At 44.1% G+C, this 19,810-nt stretch overlaps 1 protein-coding gene across 1 annotated transcript in view; it reads right to left on the bottom strand.

Moving 5' to 3' along the window:
- The window catches only part of LOC135509306 (semaphorin-3E-like), a 57,325-nt gene extending 38,514 nt beyond the window's left edge, over positions 1–18,811 (bottom strand). Inside the window, exon 1 of the mRNA XM_064929842.1 lies at positions 17,513–18,811. Coding sequence (XP_064785914.1) covers positions 17,513–17,615 — 103 coding nt within the window. The 5' untranslated portion in view covers positions 17,616–18,811. The remainder of the gene's footprint in view (positions 1–17,512) is intronic.
- Positions 18,812–19,810: the final 999 nt, after the last annotated feature.

Genomic DNA, 19,810 nt, shown 5'->3' on the forward strand with positions numbered 1-19,810 from the left:
AGGTAGACGCATCAGAGGTTGGTGTTGGAGCTGTCCTGTCTCAGAGGGGTGAAGACAAGAAGCTTCATCCATGCGCTTTCTTCTCACACCGGCTTACCCCGACTGAGAGGAACTACGATGTGGGGGATCGTGAACTCCTAGCGGTTAAGATGGCATTGAAGGAATGGAGACACTGGCTCGAGGGGGCTTCTCACCTGTTTCAAGTGCTTACGGACCACAAAAATCTGGAGTATATCCAGCAGGCGAAGCGGTTGAACTCTAGACAAGCTAGATGGTCTCTTTTCTTCAATCGATTCCAGTTTATCCTCACCTATCGGCCCGGGTCGAAGAATCTCAAACCGGATGCCCTGTCCCGAGTCTACGCTCCTGCCATTCGAGATGACACGGACATGCCTGTCCTTCCTGCTGCTAAGATTGTGGCTCCGATCTCGTGGCAAGTTGAGGATACCGTGAGACGTGCTCAAGCTAGTGAACCGGACCCGAAAGGAGGTCCTGCCAATCGGTTGTTTGTCCCCAAGGCAGTCAGGACTCAGGTCCTTCTGTGGGGGCACTCCTCTCGCCTCACCTGTCATCCGGGCGTAGGTCGCACCTTGGAGTTCATCCAGCGTAAGTTCTGGTGGCCTACCATAAGAGAAGACGTTGCCACTTTCATCAATGCCTGTCCCGTGTGCTGCCAGGGCAAATCTTCTCACCTCCGCCCTCAAGGACTCCTTCACCCTTTACCTGTTCCCCACAGACCCTGGTCCCATATCTCATTGGACTTTATTACTGGACTTCCTCCATCCCATGGCAATACTACTATCCTAGTCATAATCGACAGGTTTTCAAAGGCGGCCAGGTTCGTCCCTCTGACTAAGTTACCTTCTGCCAAGGAAACGGCTGAGTTGGTAATTAATCATGTGTTCCGAGTCTTCGGCATTGCTCAAGATATGGTTTCTGACAGAGGTCCCCAGTTCGCCTCAAGGTTTTGGAAGGCCTTCTGCCAACTCATGGGGGCTTCTGCCAGTCTATCTTCAGGGTACCATCCGGAGTCCAACGGCCAAACAGAGAGGATGAATCAAGTGCTGGAAACCACCCTCCGATGTATGACTCGTGACAACCCGTCCACATGGTCATCCTTTATTGTTTGGGCCGAATACGCGCACAACACCTTGCGCTCCTCCTCCACTGGTATGTCCCCGCACGAGTGTCAGTTTGGCTATGCTCCTCCATTGTTCCCGGACCAGGAGGCAGAAGTCAGAGTACCTTCAGCCTTGAAGTTCGTCAGACGCTGTCGGCTTATGTGGAGGAAGACCCGTCTTAATCTTATGCGTTCCTCACAGAGGTACTAACAACAAGCCAACAGACGTCGCCGTCCCGGGCCTACCCTGCGCCCCGGCCAGAGAGTCTGGCTCTCCACAAGAGACTTACCTCTACGGGTGGAGTCTCGCAAGCTGTCCCAAAAATACATCGGTCCCTTCAAGGTTGCCAGGAGAGTTAACCCAGTTTCTTATCGCCTACACTTACCCAGATCCCTTAAGATTAATCCCACATTTCACATTTCATTGTTAAAACCTGTTGTTTTTTCTCCCCTTGTCCCGGCAGACAGACCTCCCCCTCCGCCTCGTGTCATTGGAGGCCAGCCGGCTTATACCGTCCATCGGATACTGGATTCCCGCCGGGTGCAGCGGTCCTGGCAGTATCTGGTGGACTGGGAAGGCTACGGTCCCGAGGAGCGCTCCTGGGTTCCTGCCAAAGACATCCTGGACCCTGACCTCATTCGTCAGTTCAGGGCCCTCCACCCTGAGAGAGCTGGTAGGAACGTCAGGAGCCGTTCCTAGGGGGGGATTCTGTCAGGATTTGGCCAGGGTTGTTCCGGGTTTTGGTCACTAGATGCCCCCATTGTGCTTTTTGACCTTATGTTTTTTCCCTTGTTCCCCATTATTATTTGCACCTGTGCCTCGTTTCCCCTGATTGTATTTTAACCCTTAGTTTCCCTCAGTTCTGTGCTCTGTGTTTGTATGTTAGCACCCAGCCCTAGTGTTCTGTGTTTTCTTGTCGATTCCGGTGGATGCTCTTGTGGAATTCTGTTTTTGTTTTTGAGTATCTCTTGAGGCTTTTTTGTGCTATTCCTACCACCTTTTGGATTTGCCATTTTTGTATTGAAGGACTTCTCCTTTTTACTTTATTAAATACACCGTCTTAAGTACTGCTGTGTCTGCCTCATCTTCTGGGTTCTGCTGACTATTCGTGGCTCAGTTGGTTAAGTGACTGTTTCTCACTCCGGAGACCCAGGTTCGTAACCGGGTCCTGACAGGGTAAACTTGTATGTAAAGAAAATGTAGTTTAGAAACGTGTTAATTTACTGCATATTCTGTGAAAACAACATGAATTGTGTTAATGATATGGTCCACAACAGATGGATATTGTGCAAATTCATTAAAAATCCTACAATGTGATTTTCTGGATTTTTTTTCTCATTTTGTCTGTCATAGTTGAAGTGTACCTATGATGAAAATTACAGGCCTCTCTCATCTTTTTAAGTTGGAGAACTTGCACAATTGGTGGCTGACTAAATACTTTTATGCCCCACTGTATTTTGTTTGTCACAAATGTATGATCTGTACATTTCATTATTAAAAATGTAGTTATTTGTTACATTTGATTGTGTAAAACATCCTGTAACAGCACTACTTATTTCTCAGCTAGTGAGGCAGATATATAGCATTCTGCAAAAATATCAAGTGATATATTTTAAACAAATACATATCTGTCATTGAACAACCCCATGCCATGATTAGATAGTGAAAAAATACACCAATCTCTTTCCTATGTTCTTAAAACAAAACAAAAAATAGCCATAGCTTATTTACCAACTATACCGTGTATAGTGTTTTGGAATGAAACTTCATATGATGATTTGATAATGTGGAGATATGCTTAGTAACAGGTAGAGCTAACACAAGTCAAACAGTGTATCATTATCTAAAACAGCTAATTATGTTCCGTTTCTATAGACAGAGGGGATTTCCACTCCTCCTCTGTCTCTTCTGCAGCTGCTGTGTGTGTGATTCTCTTCATCTAAGGAGTTGAACGAGGGAGTGTGTGTTCACTAAAACAAAAGCGAGAGAGGCACACACACGGGTCTTACAGTGCTCCCACTTCAAATGGAAAATGGAGGGAGAGAAAAAGAGGAGAGACTCCCTCAAGTCTCATCCTTTCATCTCCCGCATGGGGAGTGCTGAGAGATGGCAGGAGAGATTTAGAAAAATTAAATAATAAAACATTTAAATCCCTCCATGGAAATGCTAGAACGTTTCAGCTACTATGGGAGAGAGTGGAGTGTGTCAGACTGGGAGGAAACAAGGCTTCCTTTACTTTACTCAACTGTGGCGAGGAGGGAAACACTGATGTGTAGTTATGGAGGAATACAGAGGAGTCAATAAAACATGAACCTTGGCAAACCTTGGGAAAGGTAAAGACAATAATTCAATTTGTTGGAAGAAGTTGATGTCTTGCCACTGGCAAGTTGTTAGTTCTAACCACAGGTTCAATGTTAAAGTGTGTGTACTGATGACAGGCATTCCCATTTGTCTGCAGAGAGACACAGTCTACTGAATAATGAAGTAGTGCAGGATCAAAAACAAAGAGAGATGGGGAAAAGGGTTGCATTATAAAGGAAAATAATGAGTGTTTCTTGTATTTCTACAGGGGGGCTTGAGACTCCGTTGTCCCCAGAGGGAAGTGTATGTGGTGCCTGCACGTTGGATGGCCATGTGTTCCAAGACCACCACGCATGGGAGAATGATGTCACAGAGTAAAATGAGATCCATATGGACAGGACAGAAGGACAGGACAGAAGAAAGGGGGAGAGAAGAGAGAGCAGAGAAGCTAGGGGTGATGAGCTGGGGGAGAAGAGAGGAGTTTGGGGTGATGAGCTGGGGGAGGAGAGATGAGCTAAGGGTGATGAGCTGGGGGAGAAGAGATGAGCTAGGGGTGATGAGCTGGGGGAGGAGAGATGAGCTAAGGGTGATGAGCTGGGGGAGAAGAGAGAAGCTCATGTTGATGAGCTGGGGGAGGAGAGATGAGCTAAGGGTGATGAGCTGGGGGAGAAGAGATGAGCTAGGGGTGATGAGCTGGGGGAGGAGAGATGACCTAGGGGTGATGAGCTGGGGGAGAAGAGAGGAGCTAGGGTTGATGAGCTGCGGGAGAAGAGAGGAGGGGTGATGAGCTGCGGGAGAAGAGAGGAGGGGTGATGAGCTGCGGGAGAAGAGAGGAGGGGTGATGAGCTGGGGGAGGAGAGAGGAGCTAGGTGTGATGAGGTGGGGGAGGAGAGAGGAGCTAGGGGTGATGAGCTGGGGGAGGAGAGAGGAGGGGTGATGAGCTGGGGGAGGAGAGTGGAGGGGTGATGAGCTGGGAGAGGAGAGAGGAGCTAGGGGTGATGAGTTGGGGGAGGAGAGAGGAGACAGGGGTGATGAGCTGGGGGAGGAGAGAGGAGCTAGCGGTGATGAGCTGGGGGAGGAGAGAGGAGCTAGGGCTGATGAGCTGGGGGAGGAGAGAGGAGCTAGGGGTATGAGCTGGGGGAGAAGAGAGGAGCTAGGGGTATGAGCTGGGGAGAAGAGATGAGCTAGGGGTGATGAGCTGGGGGAGAAGAGAGGAGCTAGGGTTGATGAGCTGCGGGAGAAGAGAGGAGGGGTGATGAGCTGCGGGAGAAGAGAGGAGGGGTGATGAGCTGCGGGAGAAGAGAGGAGGGGTGATGAGCTGGGGGAGGAGAGAGGAGCTAAGGGTGATGAGCTGGGGGAGAAGAGAGGAGGGGTGATGAGTTGGGGGAGGAGAGAGGAGCTAGGTGTGATGAGCTGGGGGAGGAGAGAGGAGCTAGGGGTGATGAGCTGGGGGAGGAGAGAGGAGGGGTGATGAGCTGGGGGAGGAGAGTGGAGGGGTGATGAGCTGGGAGAGGAGAGAGGAGCTAGGGGTGATGAGCTGGGGGAGGAGAGAGGAGACAGGGGTGATGAGCTGGGGGAGGAGAGAGGAGCTAGCGGTGATGAGCTGGGGGAGGAGAGAGGAGCTAGGGCTGATGAGCTGGGGGAGGAGAGAGGAGCTAGGGGTGATGAGCTGGGGAAGAAGAGAGGAGCTAGGGGTGATGAGCTGGAGGAGGATAGAGGAGCTAGGGGTATGAGCTGGGGGAGAAGAGAGGAGCTAGGGGTGATGAGCTGGGGGAGGAGAGAGGACCTAGGGGTGATGAGCTGGGGAAGAAGAGAGGAGCTAGGGGTGATGAGCTGGGGAAGGATAGAGGAGCTAGGGGTGATGAGCTGGGGAAGGATTGAGGAGCTAGGGATGATGAGCTGGGGAGAAGAGAGGAGCGATGGGAAGAGGACATGAGGGTAACATAGGGGAAGAGAGGTGGACTAAGAGGTGGAGATAAAGTAAACGGAAGAGTTGGGAAAGCAGAGAGAAGAGACGGCTGGATGACAAAGGAAGAAGGAGACCTGTGATCTTTGAATGAGACCATTGCTACATCTGGAGAGCAGGAGAACCAAATTGCCTGACATAATACTTCCTGTAAAGATCAACAACACAACAAACACACTGTCATGTGGTTCACCCAACTCTGTTTTAAGTTTGACGTGACTAGATTGTGCATTGTTTTGTGGGGTGTAAATCCTTGTAGCCCAAAAGAGAGACAGACATCAGAGGGCTAATATCTCTGAGCACTGCTCACGTCAGACACACACAGATGGAGTCTCTCAAAGAGTGTACAAAGATTCTATTATGATGGAGTTTGATTAAAGCCCAGCTAGCAGAGTAGATGCCCCAGCAACAGTCGTCCTTGGAACCCTAAACCCCATCTGCTCCATGGTGTGTCTGTGGGGATAGTAAAGGCTGAGGTTCACTCAAAGGGAGGAAGTGGTGGTTGTGCTAGATATAGGCAAACAGTCTGCATTGTGCTGCCTGATTAAATAGGCATTACCTCACATCACTGCTGCCTCATCCCTAACCCCCTCACTCATATCCTAACCCGGGATCCCTCACCCCACTACCATTTCACCCACTGCATCCTCTCATCCCCTCATTCACCTCTCTCTCTCTCTGACTCTCTCTCGCTCTCTCTCACTCAATTCAATTCAATTCAAGGGGCTTTATTGGCATGGGTAACATGTTTTAACATTGCCAAAGCAAGTAATGTAGATAATATATAATGTGAAATAAACAATAAAAATTAACAGTAGACATCACACATACAGAAGTTTCAAAACAATAAAGACATTACAAATGTCATAATATATATATATACAGTGTTTTTGCAATGTACAAATGGTAAAGGACACAAGATAAAATATACAATGGTGTGTGTTCTTCACTGGTTGCCCTTTTCTCGTGGCAACAGGTCACAAATCTTGCTGCTCTGATGGCACACTGTGGAATTTCACCCAGAAGATATGGGAGTTTTTCAAAATTGGATTTGTTTTCGAATTATTTGTGGATCTGTGTAATCTGAGGGAAATATGTCTCTCTAATATGGTCATACATTGGGCAGGAGGTTAGGAAGTGCAGCTCAGTTTCCACCTCATTTTGTGGGCAGTGAGCACATAGCCTGTCTTCTCTTGAGAGCCATGTCTGCCTACGGCGGCCTTTCTCAATAGCAAGGCTATGCTCGCTGAGTCTGTACATAGTCAAAGCTTTCCTTAATTTTGGGTCAGTCACAGTGGTCAGGTATTCTGCCGCTGTGTACTCTCTGTGTAGGGCCAAATAGCATTCTAGTTTGCTCAGTTTTTTTGTTAATTCTTTCCAATGTGTCAAGTAATTATCTTTTTGTTTTCTCATGATTTGGTTGGGTCTAATTGTGCTGCTGTCATGGGGCTCTGTAGGGTGTGTTTGTGAACAGAGCCCCAGGACCAGCTTGCTTAGGGGACTCTTCTCCAGGTTCATCTCTCTGTAGGTGATGGCTTTGTTGTGGAAGGTTTGGGAATCGCTTCCTTTTAGGTGGTTATAGAATTTAACAGCTCTTTTCTGGATTTTGATAATTAGTGGGTATTGGCCTAATTCTGCTCTGCATGCATTATTTGGTGTTCTACATTGTACACGGAGGATATTTTTGCAGAATTCTGCGTGCAGTCTCAATTTGGTGTTTGTCCCATTTTGTAAAGTCTTGTTTGGTGAGCGGACCCCAGACCTCACAACCATAAAGGGCAATGGGCTCTATGACTGATTCAAGTATTTTTAGCCAAATCCTAATTGGTATGTTGAAATTTATGTTCCTTTTGATGGCATAGAATGCCCTTCTTGCCTTGTCTCTCAGATCGTTCACAGCTTTGTGGAAGTTACCTGTGGCGCTGATGTTTAGGCCAAGGTATGTATAGTTTTTTGTGTGCTCTAGGGCAACAGTGTCTAGATGGAATTTGTATTTGTGGTCCTGGTGACTGGACCTTTTTTGGAACACCATTATTTTGATCTTACTGAGATTTACTGTCAGGGTCCATGTCTGACAGAATCTGTGCATAAGATCTAGGTGCTGCTGTAGGCCCTCCTTGGTTGGTGACAGAAGCACCAGATCATCAGCAAACAGCAGACATTTGACTTCAGATTCTAGTAGGGTGAGGCCGGGTGCTGCAGACTTTTCTAGTGCCCGCGCCAGTTCGTTGATATATATGTTGAAGAGGGTGGGGCTTAAGCTGCATTCCTGTCTCACCCCACGACCCTGTGTGAAGAAATTTGTGTGTTTTTTGCCAATTGTAACCGCACACTTGTTGTTTGTGTACATGGATTTTATGATGTCGTATGTTTTACCCCCAACACCACTTTCCATCAGTTTGTATAGCAGACCCTCATGCCAAATTGAGTCGAAGGCTTTTTTGAAATCAACAAAGCATGAGAAGACTTTGCCTTTGGTTGTCAATTAGGGTGTGCAGGGTGAATACATGGTCTGTTGTACGGTAATTTGGTAAAAAGCCAATTTGACATTTGCTCAGTACATTGTTTTCATTGAGGAAGTGTACGGGTCTGCTGTTAATGATAATTCAGAGGATTTTCCCAAGGTTACGGTAGTTATTGGGGTCAAATTTGTCTCCATTTTTGTGGATTGGGGTGATCAGTCCTTGGTTCCAAATATTGGGGAAGATGCCAGAGCTAAGGATGATGTTAAAGAGTTTTAGTATAGCCAATTGGAATTTGTTGTCTGTATATTTGATCATTTCATTAAGGATACCATCAACATCACAGGCCTTTTTGGGTTGGAGGGTTTTTATTTTGTCCTGTAACTCATTCAATGTAATTGGAGAATCCAGTGGGTTCTGGTAGTCTTTAATAGTTGATTCTAAGATCTGTATTTGATCATGTATATGTTTTTGCTCTTTATTCTTTGTTATAGAGCCAAAAAGATTGGAGAAGTGGTTTACCCATACATCTCCATTTTGGATAGATAATTCTTCGTGTTGTTGTTTGTTTAGTGTTTTCCCATTTTCCCAGAAGTGGTTAGAGTCTATGGATTCTTCAATTACATTGAGCTGATTTCTGACATGCTGTTCCTTCTTTTTCCGTAGTGTATTTCTGTATTGTTTTAGTGATTCACCATAGTGAAGGCGTAGACTCAGGTTTTCCGGGTCTCTATGTTTTTGGTTGGACAGGTTTCTCAATTTCTTTCTTAGGTTTTTGCATTCTTCATCAAACCATTCACTCTCTGACCCTCTCTCTCTCTCTCTCTCTCTCTCTGTCCTCTCTCTCTCTCTCTCTCTCTCTCTCTCTCTCTCTCATGCTCTCTCTCTCAGTCTGTCTGTCTCTCTCTCTTTCTCTCTCTCCCTCTCTCTCAACCCCCTCCTCTCCCCCTGGTGTTTGTACTGTTAAAATGTCAACGCAGAAATGTCTCACAGGCTGTTTCACCCTCTAGATACGACAGACCTACAGGGAACACACACGACAGAGAGAGATAGAAAGAGAAAGAGAGAGAGAGAGAGAGAGAGAGAGAGAGAGATGGAGAGAGAGCGAGAGAGAGAGAGAGAGAGAGAAAGAGAGAGAGATAGAGAGAGAGAGATGGAGAGAGAGAGAGAGAGAGAGAGAGAGAGAGAGAGAGAGAGAGAGAGAGAGAAAGTGAGAGAGAAAGTGAGAGAGAGAGAGAGAGAGAGAAAGAGAGAGATAGAGAGAGAGATGGAGAGAGAGAGAGAGACAGAGAGAGGGAGAGAGAGAGAGAGAGAGAGAGAGAGAGATGGAGACAGAGAGAGACAGAGAGAGAGAGAGAGAGAGAGAGAGAGAGAGAGAGAGAGAGAGAGAGAGAGAGAGAGAGAGAGAGAGAGAGAGAGAGAGAGAGGCCGACACATAGAAAAATATTCCTATTCGATCCTATAAATTCCCTCCCCTGAGGTGAATAGGCACATCTCCCTGTCACATCCTATCCAGGTACTTATACAGTACTTAATATAAAGACTATATTTAATGAGACAAATCTCCCTCATTTAAAAGATACAGGACTTCATCTAACAAACACAGGGCTTCATGCAACACTGGTATTCCCCAACTCATTCCTCATCACAATTCCACCTCCAGCTAAGTCATTTAAGACGTTTAAACACATACAGCAGCTCTCTTCTGTTCTAGTCTGGGAAGGAAGGTTTTATATTACCACTCAGAGGGGGGCTCCTTACTGGTAATTACTACCTGAGTGCTGCACAGTAGGATATCAACAATTGAACAGAGGAACAAGGACTAGACATTGGTACTGTATGTGTAGTTGAAAGTAGTGTGTTGGTGAAGTATGGCCCATGAGAGCTTTTAGGCGTTCACTGTTTGACTTGTCTGAGAGGAAAATGTTCTGCTACAACATGGCAGCGACAGGAGTTTATTTATCCAAGTGAACATGTCTGACATTATCCCTGTCCAAACACTCTGACATCACCTGAACACTTGATTCACCACGCACAGAAAATCAGAGGTTTTAGAAATAATATTTACCAATGTTACAAAATTATTATGCTTTCTAACTAAATATTCATTTGGCAGAGGTACTGTTTGAATTATGCTAAAGTTCAATTTTCAGTAATTGCTGTGGTTTTCAACAGGAATATGTTTATTAAAATTGGCCGTTAGTGTGGGGTATAATAATGTTTTTCCCTGTGATCAGAAGCAGCAGAGAACTACCTCTCACTTTCAGCTTCAGTAACAACTTTTGCTCAGAGTTTAATGTGCTTCTTAAACCCATAATGGTCTCTTTAACCACATTCAACGAGGAGAGCCTCTGTACAGGTAGCTATTATCTGGGTGTGGTGACACAGTTAGGTTTGAACTCAGATTGGAATGTATGAATCAGAGGACCCCATCTGCAATGCCTAGAGAACATGCCAATACTGGAGAGCTAATAACCTGTGTTTGAAGGAGGCCTGTACTCCGTCCCTAGTTACTCTGTCCCTTGTTACTCTGTCCCTAGTTACTCTGTCCCTAGTTACTATGTCCCTAGTTACTCTGTCCCTAGTTACTCTGTCCCTAGTTACTCTGTCCCTAGTTACTCTGTCCCTAGTTACTCTGTCCCTAGTTATAGCAAGTCAATTGGTCCAATGCCTGGCTCTCTGTGGTATTACTTTAGCTAATAACGGGATTTAGACTCTGAAAAAACTGTCTGTGTTGGAATCCTAGTGAAGGCCCTGCTTCCAGCCAAGTGTGAGGACAGAGATGGATGGAGATGGTAGAAGAGAGATAAATCATGTGTTGGCCCCGTCTCTCCCTCCACCCCATCGCTTCATTTGTCCCGCTGCCTCTACCACACCATACTCTGACACCAGCAGTAAAAAACCTCTCATTAAACATATAGCATAATATAACACTTGTTTTACCATGAAGAGTTCACTACAGGGCCACAATATGCAGATGAGCAGAACCAGAATCACCTTTACTCACCAAATACATTTGCAGGTACAGGAATCTGACTTTGTGAAATGGTGTTTCCACAATAAACAGAATATACAGACAGACAATACAAAAGGATACAGACAACATATGAGGCAAGACCGCATATCATTTAAAGTAATGTAATGTATTCTACAGCTCTATTGTTTTTCATTGTGTTTTTAATAAGGAGTTCTGTTCTATTCATTGCAATACAATGGCCAGACCAATCCCTCTGGAAACCATCTTTAGACAATCACACAGATGGGACAATTGACCACTAGCTTTTAAGAGTTTTGATTGGCTGAAAGCCCTGCCCAATGAGAGTGTATTAGTCTCTCATGAAGTGTGTTTAAGGTCTTTGGAGGTGCTGCATGCAGAGCAGCTTCAGGTCTGTTCTGCTTTGGAAACTGGAGTCAATCGGTGATTGCAACTCGATACAAAAGCAGATTTTCAAAACAAATTGATAGGAATGAGAGTAAATCGAGATTATAGTTGATGGAAAAGATCAACAGTGTTGGAAAAGAGTTGCGCTTACACGTGGTGAAATGTTCAGGGAAGAGAGGCAGGAGAGGGAAGAGGGAGATGAGTGGAATGAAAAAGTGGAGAAAGAGATAGTGATAATATAAACACAGAAGACAAGATGAAATCTCAATGTCAGAGCTCTGAGATGGAAGCTCTGATAACATTCCCAAAATAATTCTGACTTGTAAACTCAGTCCTGGAGGATGACCATCTGAGAGCATATTTCCACGGACCTAAAGGGTAGACTGGATTGATCTCTACAGTACTGTAACACCTTTAAGTCAGACGGAAACTGGGTAACACATCTCTGATGACTACATCCATGATTTCAAACAAACTCCTCCACATCCAGAGAAATACAACCAGATAGATTGTGATAGTTAATATTGTGATAGTTTAGTTCCTCAGGACTAATAACAGAGACTTTAACCACATTCCTCTCTTTTCCAGATCCGCCTTCAAGGCCTGCACATGGTAAAGTATTCACATTATTCTGTGTGTGTGTGTGTGTGTGTGTCTCAGTGTGTCGGTAGGTCGGTGTAAATCAAAGCTGGCAGAGACCATGAGACACATATTATTAAAGCTTAGATGTTTTTCATTCCATAATGATAGGATCCACCAGCAGCCTTCTACAGCATGCTCTACCAGCCAGAACACGCTACAGGAGAGAAGGGGGGACACCCTAGACCCACTACAATTCCCATATCGCCCCAGCAGATCCATCATCATGCAAGAATGTTGTTCATCTCAGCCTTCAACACCATAGTACCCTCCAAGCTCATCACTAAGCTCAGGGCCCTGGGTCTGAACCCTTCCCTGTGCAACTGGGTCCTGGGCTTCCTGACAGGCCGACCCCAAGTGGTGAAGGTAGGCAACAAGACCTCTGCCACTCTGATCCTCAACACCGGGACACCACAGGGGTGCATGCTCAGCCCCCTCCTGTACTCCCTGTTCACCCATGACTGTGTTGCCTGATTAGCAACAACAATGAGACAGCCTACAGGGAGGAGGTGAGAGTCCTCTGTAAACTCTGTGAAGGCACAGTCAACTTAGTGAATGTAAACCTCTGACCCACTGGAATTGTGATACAGTGAATTATAAGTGAAATAATCTGTCTGTAAACAATTGTTGGAAAAGTTACTTGTCTCATGCACAAAGTAGATGTCCTAACTGACTTGCCAAAACAATAGTTTGTTAACAAGAAATTTGTGGAGTGGTTGAAAAACTAGTTTTAATGACTCCAACCTAAGTGTATGTAAACTTCTGACTTCAACTGTATATACTGTATTCTAGTCATTTGCCCATCCTATATAAATTATATATATCTTTTTTCTTCAGGATTCTGTTTTTTATTATAATTATAATTTGTATAATTACTGCACTGTTGGAGCTAGAAAAACAAGCATTTCTCTGCACCTGCAATAACATCTGCAAATCTGTGTACGTGACCAAGAAACTTTGATTTGTAAGAGAATGTAAGAGAATGATGGGGGAGAGACAGCGATGGAGTGGAAAAGGGTGGACTGAGGGAGAGGAGACATACAGCAGACAGAATGAAAGTTTGTTTAAGATTGAGTTCAGTATGAGAGAGCTTGAAATAGAACTTTGGAACAAGTTCATGGTGGATGGTGGTAACCACAGGCCTGTTCCAGTGCCCACCATCTCTCCACTCCTCTCCACTCCTCTCCACTCCTGTGGCGTGTCTTCCTCCATCTGTCTGCCTTTCTCTTCTCTCTCTCTTGCTCTCACTCTAACTCTTTATCTTTCTCTCTGTCCGTCTGTGTGTGTAAATCAGTCAGTGGAGCTTCTCTCCCCCAGGTTAGTAATGACTCAGGTGAAATACATGTATGAATGTCAGTGTTATTACTGTAATTGAGGTGACGTTTATGACTGAACACATCAGCACAACTCAACACTCAGCAAGGGATTCTGTCAATATACCATTCTAACACACTTCACTAACCAAACACACCCATAACATCCCTCCCTTATTTCTGTTTCTCCTCTCCATTTCTACCATTTCTCATCTCTCTATATTTCCTTCCCTGCGTCCGGGGCTCGTCTCTCCCTTATTTCTCTTCTTCTAGCATTCTCTTTCTTCTTCACTTTTTCAATTACTCATCTCTTTCTAGCTCTCCTTTCCTCCTCTCTCCCTTCTCTTTCTCTCTCCCTCCTCCTACAGATGTAGGACCTTAATTTGATCACTCTTTTGTTGCTGAGATTTTGCACAGCAGGAAATGTAAACTTGTAGTGTATTTGAGTTTTAAGGATTCTAAAGTTTGTAATTCCACTTTAAAATGTCAGACTTGATTTACCCTAAAAAAAATGTATCAACCCCTACAAAAATGTCAAAAAATTATAATCAACATAATAATTCACATTTCCTGTTCCTGCAGGATTATTTTCCTGCTGTAGCAAACTGGCTCAAATGAATATCCTACATCTGTATTTATTAAGGTAATTTACTGTGCGATGTTATCTAAACTAGCATGGTGATAAGAGAGGGAAAGTATTACAAACAGGCCCCAGCGAACCTTCATAGTGGGGTACCATGTAAATAAACCACACTGTTCTACTTCCAGGACAAACTCACCGCTTTGCCCCTTACACAGATCCTATTTATTGACCAGGGAAATTCCACACATACTCTTAACTATGTCCGACACCTTTTTATGTGGAATTACAGTATGTGTTAGTTTTGCTATAGTGATCAAAGACACAGTGGAGAGAGAAGAGAGGTTGTGTTAACTACAGACTTAACTGCAAAGACAGAACCTCATACTCCCTAAGATATAGACTGCAAATAATCACATGAGACCACACACACACACACACACACACACACTCACACACTCACACACACACACACACACACACACACACACACACACACACACACACACACACACACACACACACACACACACACACACACACACACACACCACCACCATAAACTTCCCTGTGTGCCCCTCTCTCACCCTACCAGCATAACAGTAGAATGCCACATTGTGGAATGCCAGCCACCGTGTCCAGAGGAAGAAAACAATCCTCTAGTCAACAACAAGAAGTGTGCCGTTTTTAAATGTACAGTGCCAGTCAAAAGTTTGGACACACCTCCTCATTCAAGGGTTTTCTTTATTTTTACTATTTTCTACATTGTAGAATAATAGTGAAAACATCAAAACTATGAAATAACACATATGGAATCCATTTCAATTAACAGGTGTGCCTACTTAAAAGTTCATTTGCGGAATTTCTGTCCTTCTTAAAACCTGTTAGGGATAGGGGTCAGCATTTTCACTTTGGATTAATTGCGTGCCCATAGTGAACTGCATCATACTCTATTCTAGATGCTAATATATGCATATTATTATTACTATTAGATAGAAAACACTCCAAAGTTTCTAAAACTGTTTGAATTATGTCTGTGAGTATAACAGAACTCAAAGGGCAGGCACTTTTCCAAACAGGAAGTGGAAATTATGGGGCTGGTCGAATTTCAAGTCATTGCCTATTCACATCCAAACAAGATATGGATATGTTCGCACTTCCTACGCCTTCCACTAGATGGGAGGGGAATGAGTCAGTGGTCTGTCAGAATGCCAGTTCCAGGTTGCGCACATTACTGTTGATATCGCCTGCGTTCCATGACTTTGTAGACAAAAACGAATGCTCCGGTTGGAACGTTATTGCATATATATGAAAATAACATCCTGAAGATTGATTCTCTACTTAGTTACCAGTTTGACTCTCTACTTAGTTACCAGTTTATTCGACCTGTAATATAACTTTTTGAAGTTTTCGTCTGAGTTCCCCTGGACCAGCGCCAGCTTTTGGACTGTGAACTAACCGTGCTAGCAAAAGCAGCTAATTGGACACTAGTAATGGACATTATGGAACAAAACAACGATTTATTGTGGAACTAGGACTACTTGCACTGCATTCTGATGAAAGATCATCAAAGGTAAGGGAATATTTATGATGTAATTTCGTATTTCTGTTGACTCCAACATGGCGGAGAAATATAGTTATGTCTTAGCGCCGTTTTAGATTATTGCATAAAATGTTTTTTTCTTAACATTTAAAAAATATCTGACACAGCGGCGGCTTAAGAACCTGTCTTTAATTATATATAAAACATGTATCTTTCGTCAAAGTTTATGGTGAGTATTTCTGTTATCTGGCATAGCTCTCTGTAATTAGTCCGGATATTTTGGAGCCATTTCTGAACATGGCGTCAATGTAAACCGGTATTTGTGGATATAAATATGCATATTATCGAACAAAACATAAATGTATTGTGTAACATGATGTCATATGAGTGTCATCTGATGAAGATTATCAAAGGTTAGTGTTTCATTTTATCTCTAATTCTGCTTTTGTGTGATCTTTGGCTGGGAAAAATGGCTGTGTGTTTTTTTTGGATTTGGTTGTGATCTAACATACATATATGTTGTGTTTTCGCTGTAAAACATTTTAAAAACCGGACACGATGGGTAGATTAACAAGATGTTTATCTTTCATTTGCTGTATTGGACTTGCTAATGTGTGAAAGTTAAATATTTCTCAAAAATATTTTGGAATTTCCCGCGCTGCCTTTTCAGCAGAATGTTGGGGTGGGGTTCTGTTAGCGGAACGTGTGTCCTAGACAGGTGTTAATGTGTTTGAGCCAATCAGTTGTGTTGTGACAAGGAAGGCTTGATATACAGAAGATATCCCTATTTGGTAAAAGATCATGTACATATTATGGCAAGAACAGCTCAAATAAGCAAAGAGAAACGACAGTCCATCATGACTCTAAGACATGAAGGTCAGTCAATACGGAAAATTTCAAGAACTTCGAAAGTTTTTTCAAGTACAGTCGCAAAAACCATCAAGGGATATGATGAAACTGGCTCTCATGAGTACCGCTACAGGAAAGGAAGACTCAGAGTTACCTCTGCAGCAGAAGATACATTCTTTAGAGTTACCAGTCTTAGAAGTTGCAGCCCAAATAAATGCTTCACAGAGTTCAAGCAACCGTTTTTGGTTCCGTGTATTTGTGAGACGCAGAGTAGGTGAACAGATGATCTTTGCTTGTGTGGTTCCCACCGTGAAGCATGGAGGAGGAGGTGTGATGGTGTGGGGGTGCTTTGCTGGTGACACTGTCAGTGATTTATTTAGAATTCAAGGCACACATAACCAGCATGGCTACCACAGCATTCTGCAGCGATATGCACTCCCATCCCATTTGCGCTTAGTGGGAGTATAATTTGTTTTTCAACAGGACAATCACCCAACGCACCTCCAGAAGGAGAGTGATGGAGTGCTGTATCAGATGACCTGGCCTCCACAATAACCCACCTCAACCCAATTGAGATGGTTTGGGATGAGTTGGACCGCAGAGTGAAGGAAAATAAGTGCTCAGCATAAGTGGGAACTTCTTCAAGTTTGTTAGAAAAGCATTCCAGGTGAAGCTGGTTGAGAGGATGCCAATAGTGTGCAAAACTGTCATCAAGGCAAAGGGTGGCTACTTTGAAGATTTTAAAATCGATTCGATTTGTTTAACATTTTTTTGGTTACTACATGATTCCATATTTGTTATTTCATAGTATTGATTCCTTCAATATTATTCTACAATGTATAAAAAATTTAAAATAAAGAAAAACCGTTGAATGAGTAGGTGTGTCCAAACTTTTGACTGTTTCATGTTCTGTGGGGACCCCAGGAAGAGTAGATGCTGCTATTGCAACAGCTAATGTGGGATCCTAATAAAATACCAGGACAATCACAAGGAGAAAACACACTTTACAATGTCATAGATGAGTTTAGGTCCTCTTTCATCTTACATAGAGTCATCTCAAATACTCATTAACAGTTTCTAAAGGCAGAGATGATACTGTGGCCAGCTATACACTTAGTGATGAATACGAGCAGTTTAGTAAAGTAATAACTCATTTCTCCAAGTTGTTAAGGGGTTGTGCAGAGGTGTCTATTAGTAAACATTCTATATTGTTACTGACACACCTGCCGTGACATAAACGGAATACAAATGTTAGCATGCTTTGACTAGTTAGGACTATAGAGAACACTGTGCAAGAATATGAAATGAATGATGACGCTTAGCCAGCACTCACATACTAACGTTCCTGATTCCTACCTTTATGGGAGAGTCGTATTCTGGGGTAGACGCTCTGGGTTGAGTGTGCTGAGCTCAACAGGAAAACACTCAGAATCAGAGACACATTCTTTACACACTCCATCCTGACACAAATACACCGAACAGGGAGTAAGCCAATCCAGTGTGAATCACTACTTAAGTCCAAGGGAAGTGTAGGACATATCCACCTGGGAGAGTCCAGGCTCTATGACCAGAGTATGTTATAATGAATCAGATATACAGTATCATCATCAATCTTTCCTCCATAGGAAAAGGCAGCAATCCAGTCTCTGACCACAGGTATCGCAGGTATCTCAGCCCTCCGAGAGGGAAGAATCCACGGTTTCCTTCTACTGATCTCCAAGTGGAGCTGTACTGTTCTGTCTCAGTCTGTAGGGACTACTGCAGTATTGTGTCCATCTTTATGAGAGGAGATCCTACAGGACTATGATTCAATGATTGAGAGGTAGTGAGGAACTTAGCTCCTAAAACCAATTGCTTCAGGCGAGAGAGAGTACTCCAGCTGTTACAGCCCGAGCTGCATAACCACTGCTGATCTCTGTCCGTCTGTCCGACTGACTGTCGTTCTTGTGGCAGCCTGGCAGGGATGTTGTATCTTCTCTATGTCTGAACAAATGAAGGAAAAGAAATACTGCTGATAGTCCTTCCAAAGTGTTGCTGTGTGTTCTGTCATTCTGTCTAAGGCAGCATTGTGGTATCCTCAGCTTGTGTTCTTCCAGGATCCAACAGTCAGTGTCTGGCCACTAGCCCAGGAGAAGCAGGAGAGGCAAAGGGAGACTCTCTCTCTTTCTCTCTGTCTCTCTTGTGATGTTTCTCTTGTGTTCTCTCTCTTTCCCCCCTCTGATCAGTCAAGGAGGATCCAAACAACTGTGCTCACTAATGTGTACTGCTTCCACTCCTCAGAGCAGAGGATACATACCAGTGTGTGTGTGCCATTCATTAATTCATTCATTTTCCTTCTCAAGGCGACGATTGACTCCTGCTAATGAGAAGAAACCTCTCTCTCTTCCTCTCTCTTTCCCCACTCTATCTCTCTCTCTTTTACTCCCCTTCTCTCTTTCTCTCTTTCTCTCTTTCTCTCTTTATCTCTCTCTCTCTCTCTCTCTCTCTCTCTCTCTCTATTTCTCTCTCTCTCAGTCTCTCTCCTATCTCGCCTCAATTTCGCTCTCTCTCGCTCTCTCTCTCTCTGACAGCTGAAGTGCAGCCTGCAGGGTGTATCTCAGGGTCAGCCTCTCCCCCGCTCTGCTCCAAGAAATACTGCTTCTCCACGCGCCACACAGCACTGCACCGCACAGTGCAGCCCACCACCTCTCATCTCCTCTCCTCCCTCTCTCCCTGTCCCCCTCCACTTCTTCCCCCGACCGCCCTTCTCCTGCAGCATTAATATGGACCAGAGCCAAAGTTTATCCAGACTCTAGTTTCTCCCTCTTCTTTTATTTCCTTCTCTCTCTTTCCTTTCCCCTCTGACCCCTATTTCTCACTCTTTATTAGCTTTTTGTTTAAAATTGTACTCTCGCTTGTCACTTTCCACTTTCCTTCTCTCCTTTATCTCCACTGTATCTCTCTCATTCTCTTGCTCTCTGTCTCACTTCTCCCCCTCTTCTCTCTCACCTGTCTGAAGCCCTGTAATTAGTGTGTTCTCTTCTCCAGAAGATCCTGCTGTTACTGTCTGTTCTTTCTCCAAGCTGTGTGTTTGTGTGTAGCCTGTGACAGATATGGTCAACACTCCTTATTGTGTTTATAACAGTGAACACATGTCCACCTCTTTGGAGTCCTTGGTTTTCTTCTTTGTCTTTTCATGCTCTTCAAGGAGACCATTTCTGTGAATCTGATTATCTTCAATGACATGGATCTATTTGAAACTTTACAGTTATTTTGCTCACTGAGTTTTGTGCATTCTGTATGATGAAAGTGTTGTGTGTGTCTGGGTATGTGTATGTGTGTGATAAAAATGCCACCATGACAGCCTTAATATGTATTATTATTCTCTAGCTGTGTGATTGGTGTACAATCAGGAGATCTGATATTGTTCAGGCTTCGCAGAGGTACAGTTGTGATAGGATGTTTCTCTGATGTTTGAAAGACATGTGTAACCTCACAACCACTGACACAACTCTTCTAATTGCAGTCCTTCCCACCTTGGTCTGTTGATTCCATTACACAGTATGTTCAGGATACGTGTGATAAGCAGGAAATAGGACCACATCTCAAAAGAGACAGGCCATTTGCTTCTAAAGTTGAAGGAGAGAACAAGGGGGAGAGAGAGAGAGAGTGTAT

The sequence above is a fragment of the Oncorhynchus masou genome, chromosome 22 (genome assembly GCF_036934945.1).
Source record: "Oncorhynchus masou masou isolate Uvic2021 chromosome 22, UVic_Omas_1.1, whole genome shotgun sequence".
NCBI lineage: Eukaryota > Metazoa > Chordata > Actinopteri > Salmoniformes > Salmonidae > Oncorhynchus > Oncorhynchus masou.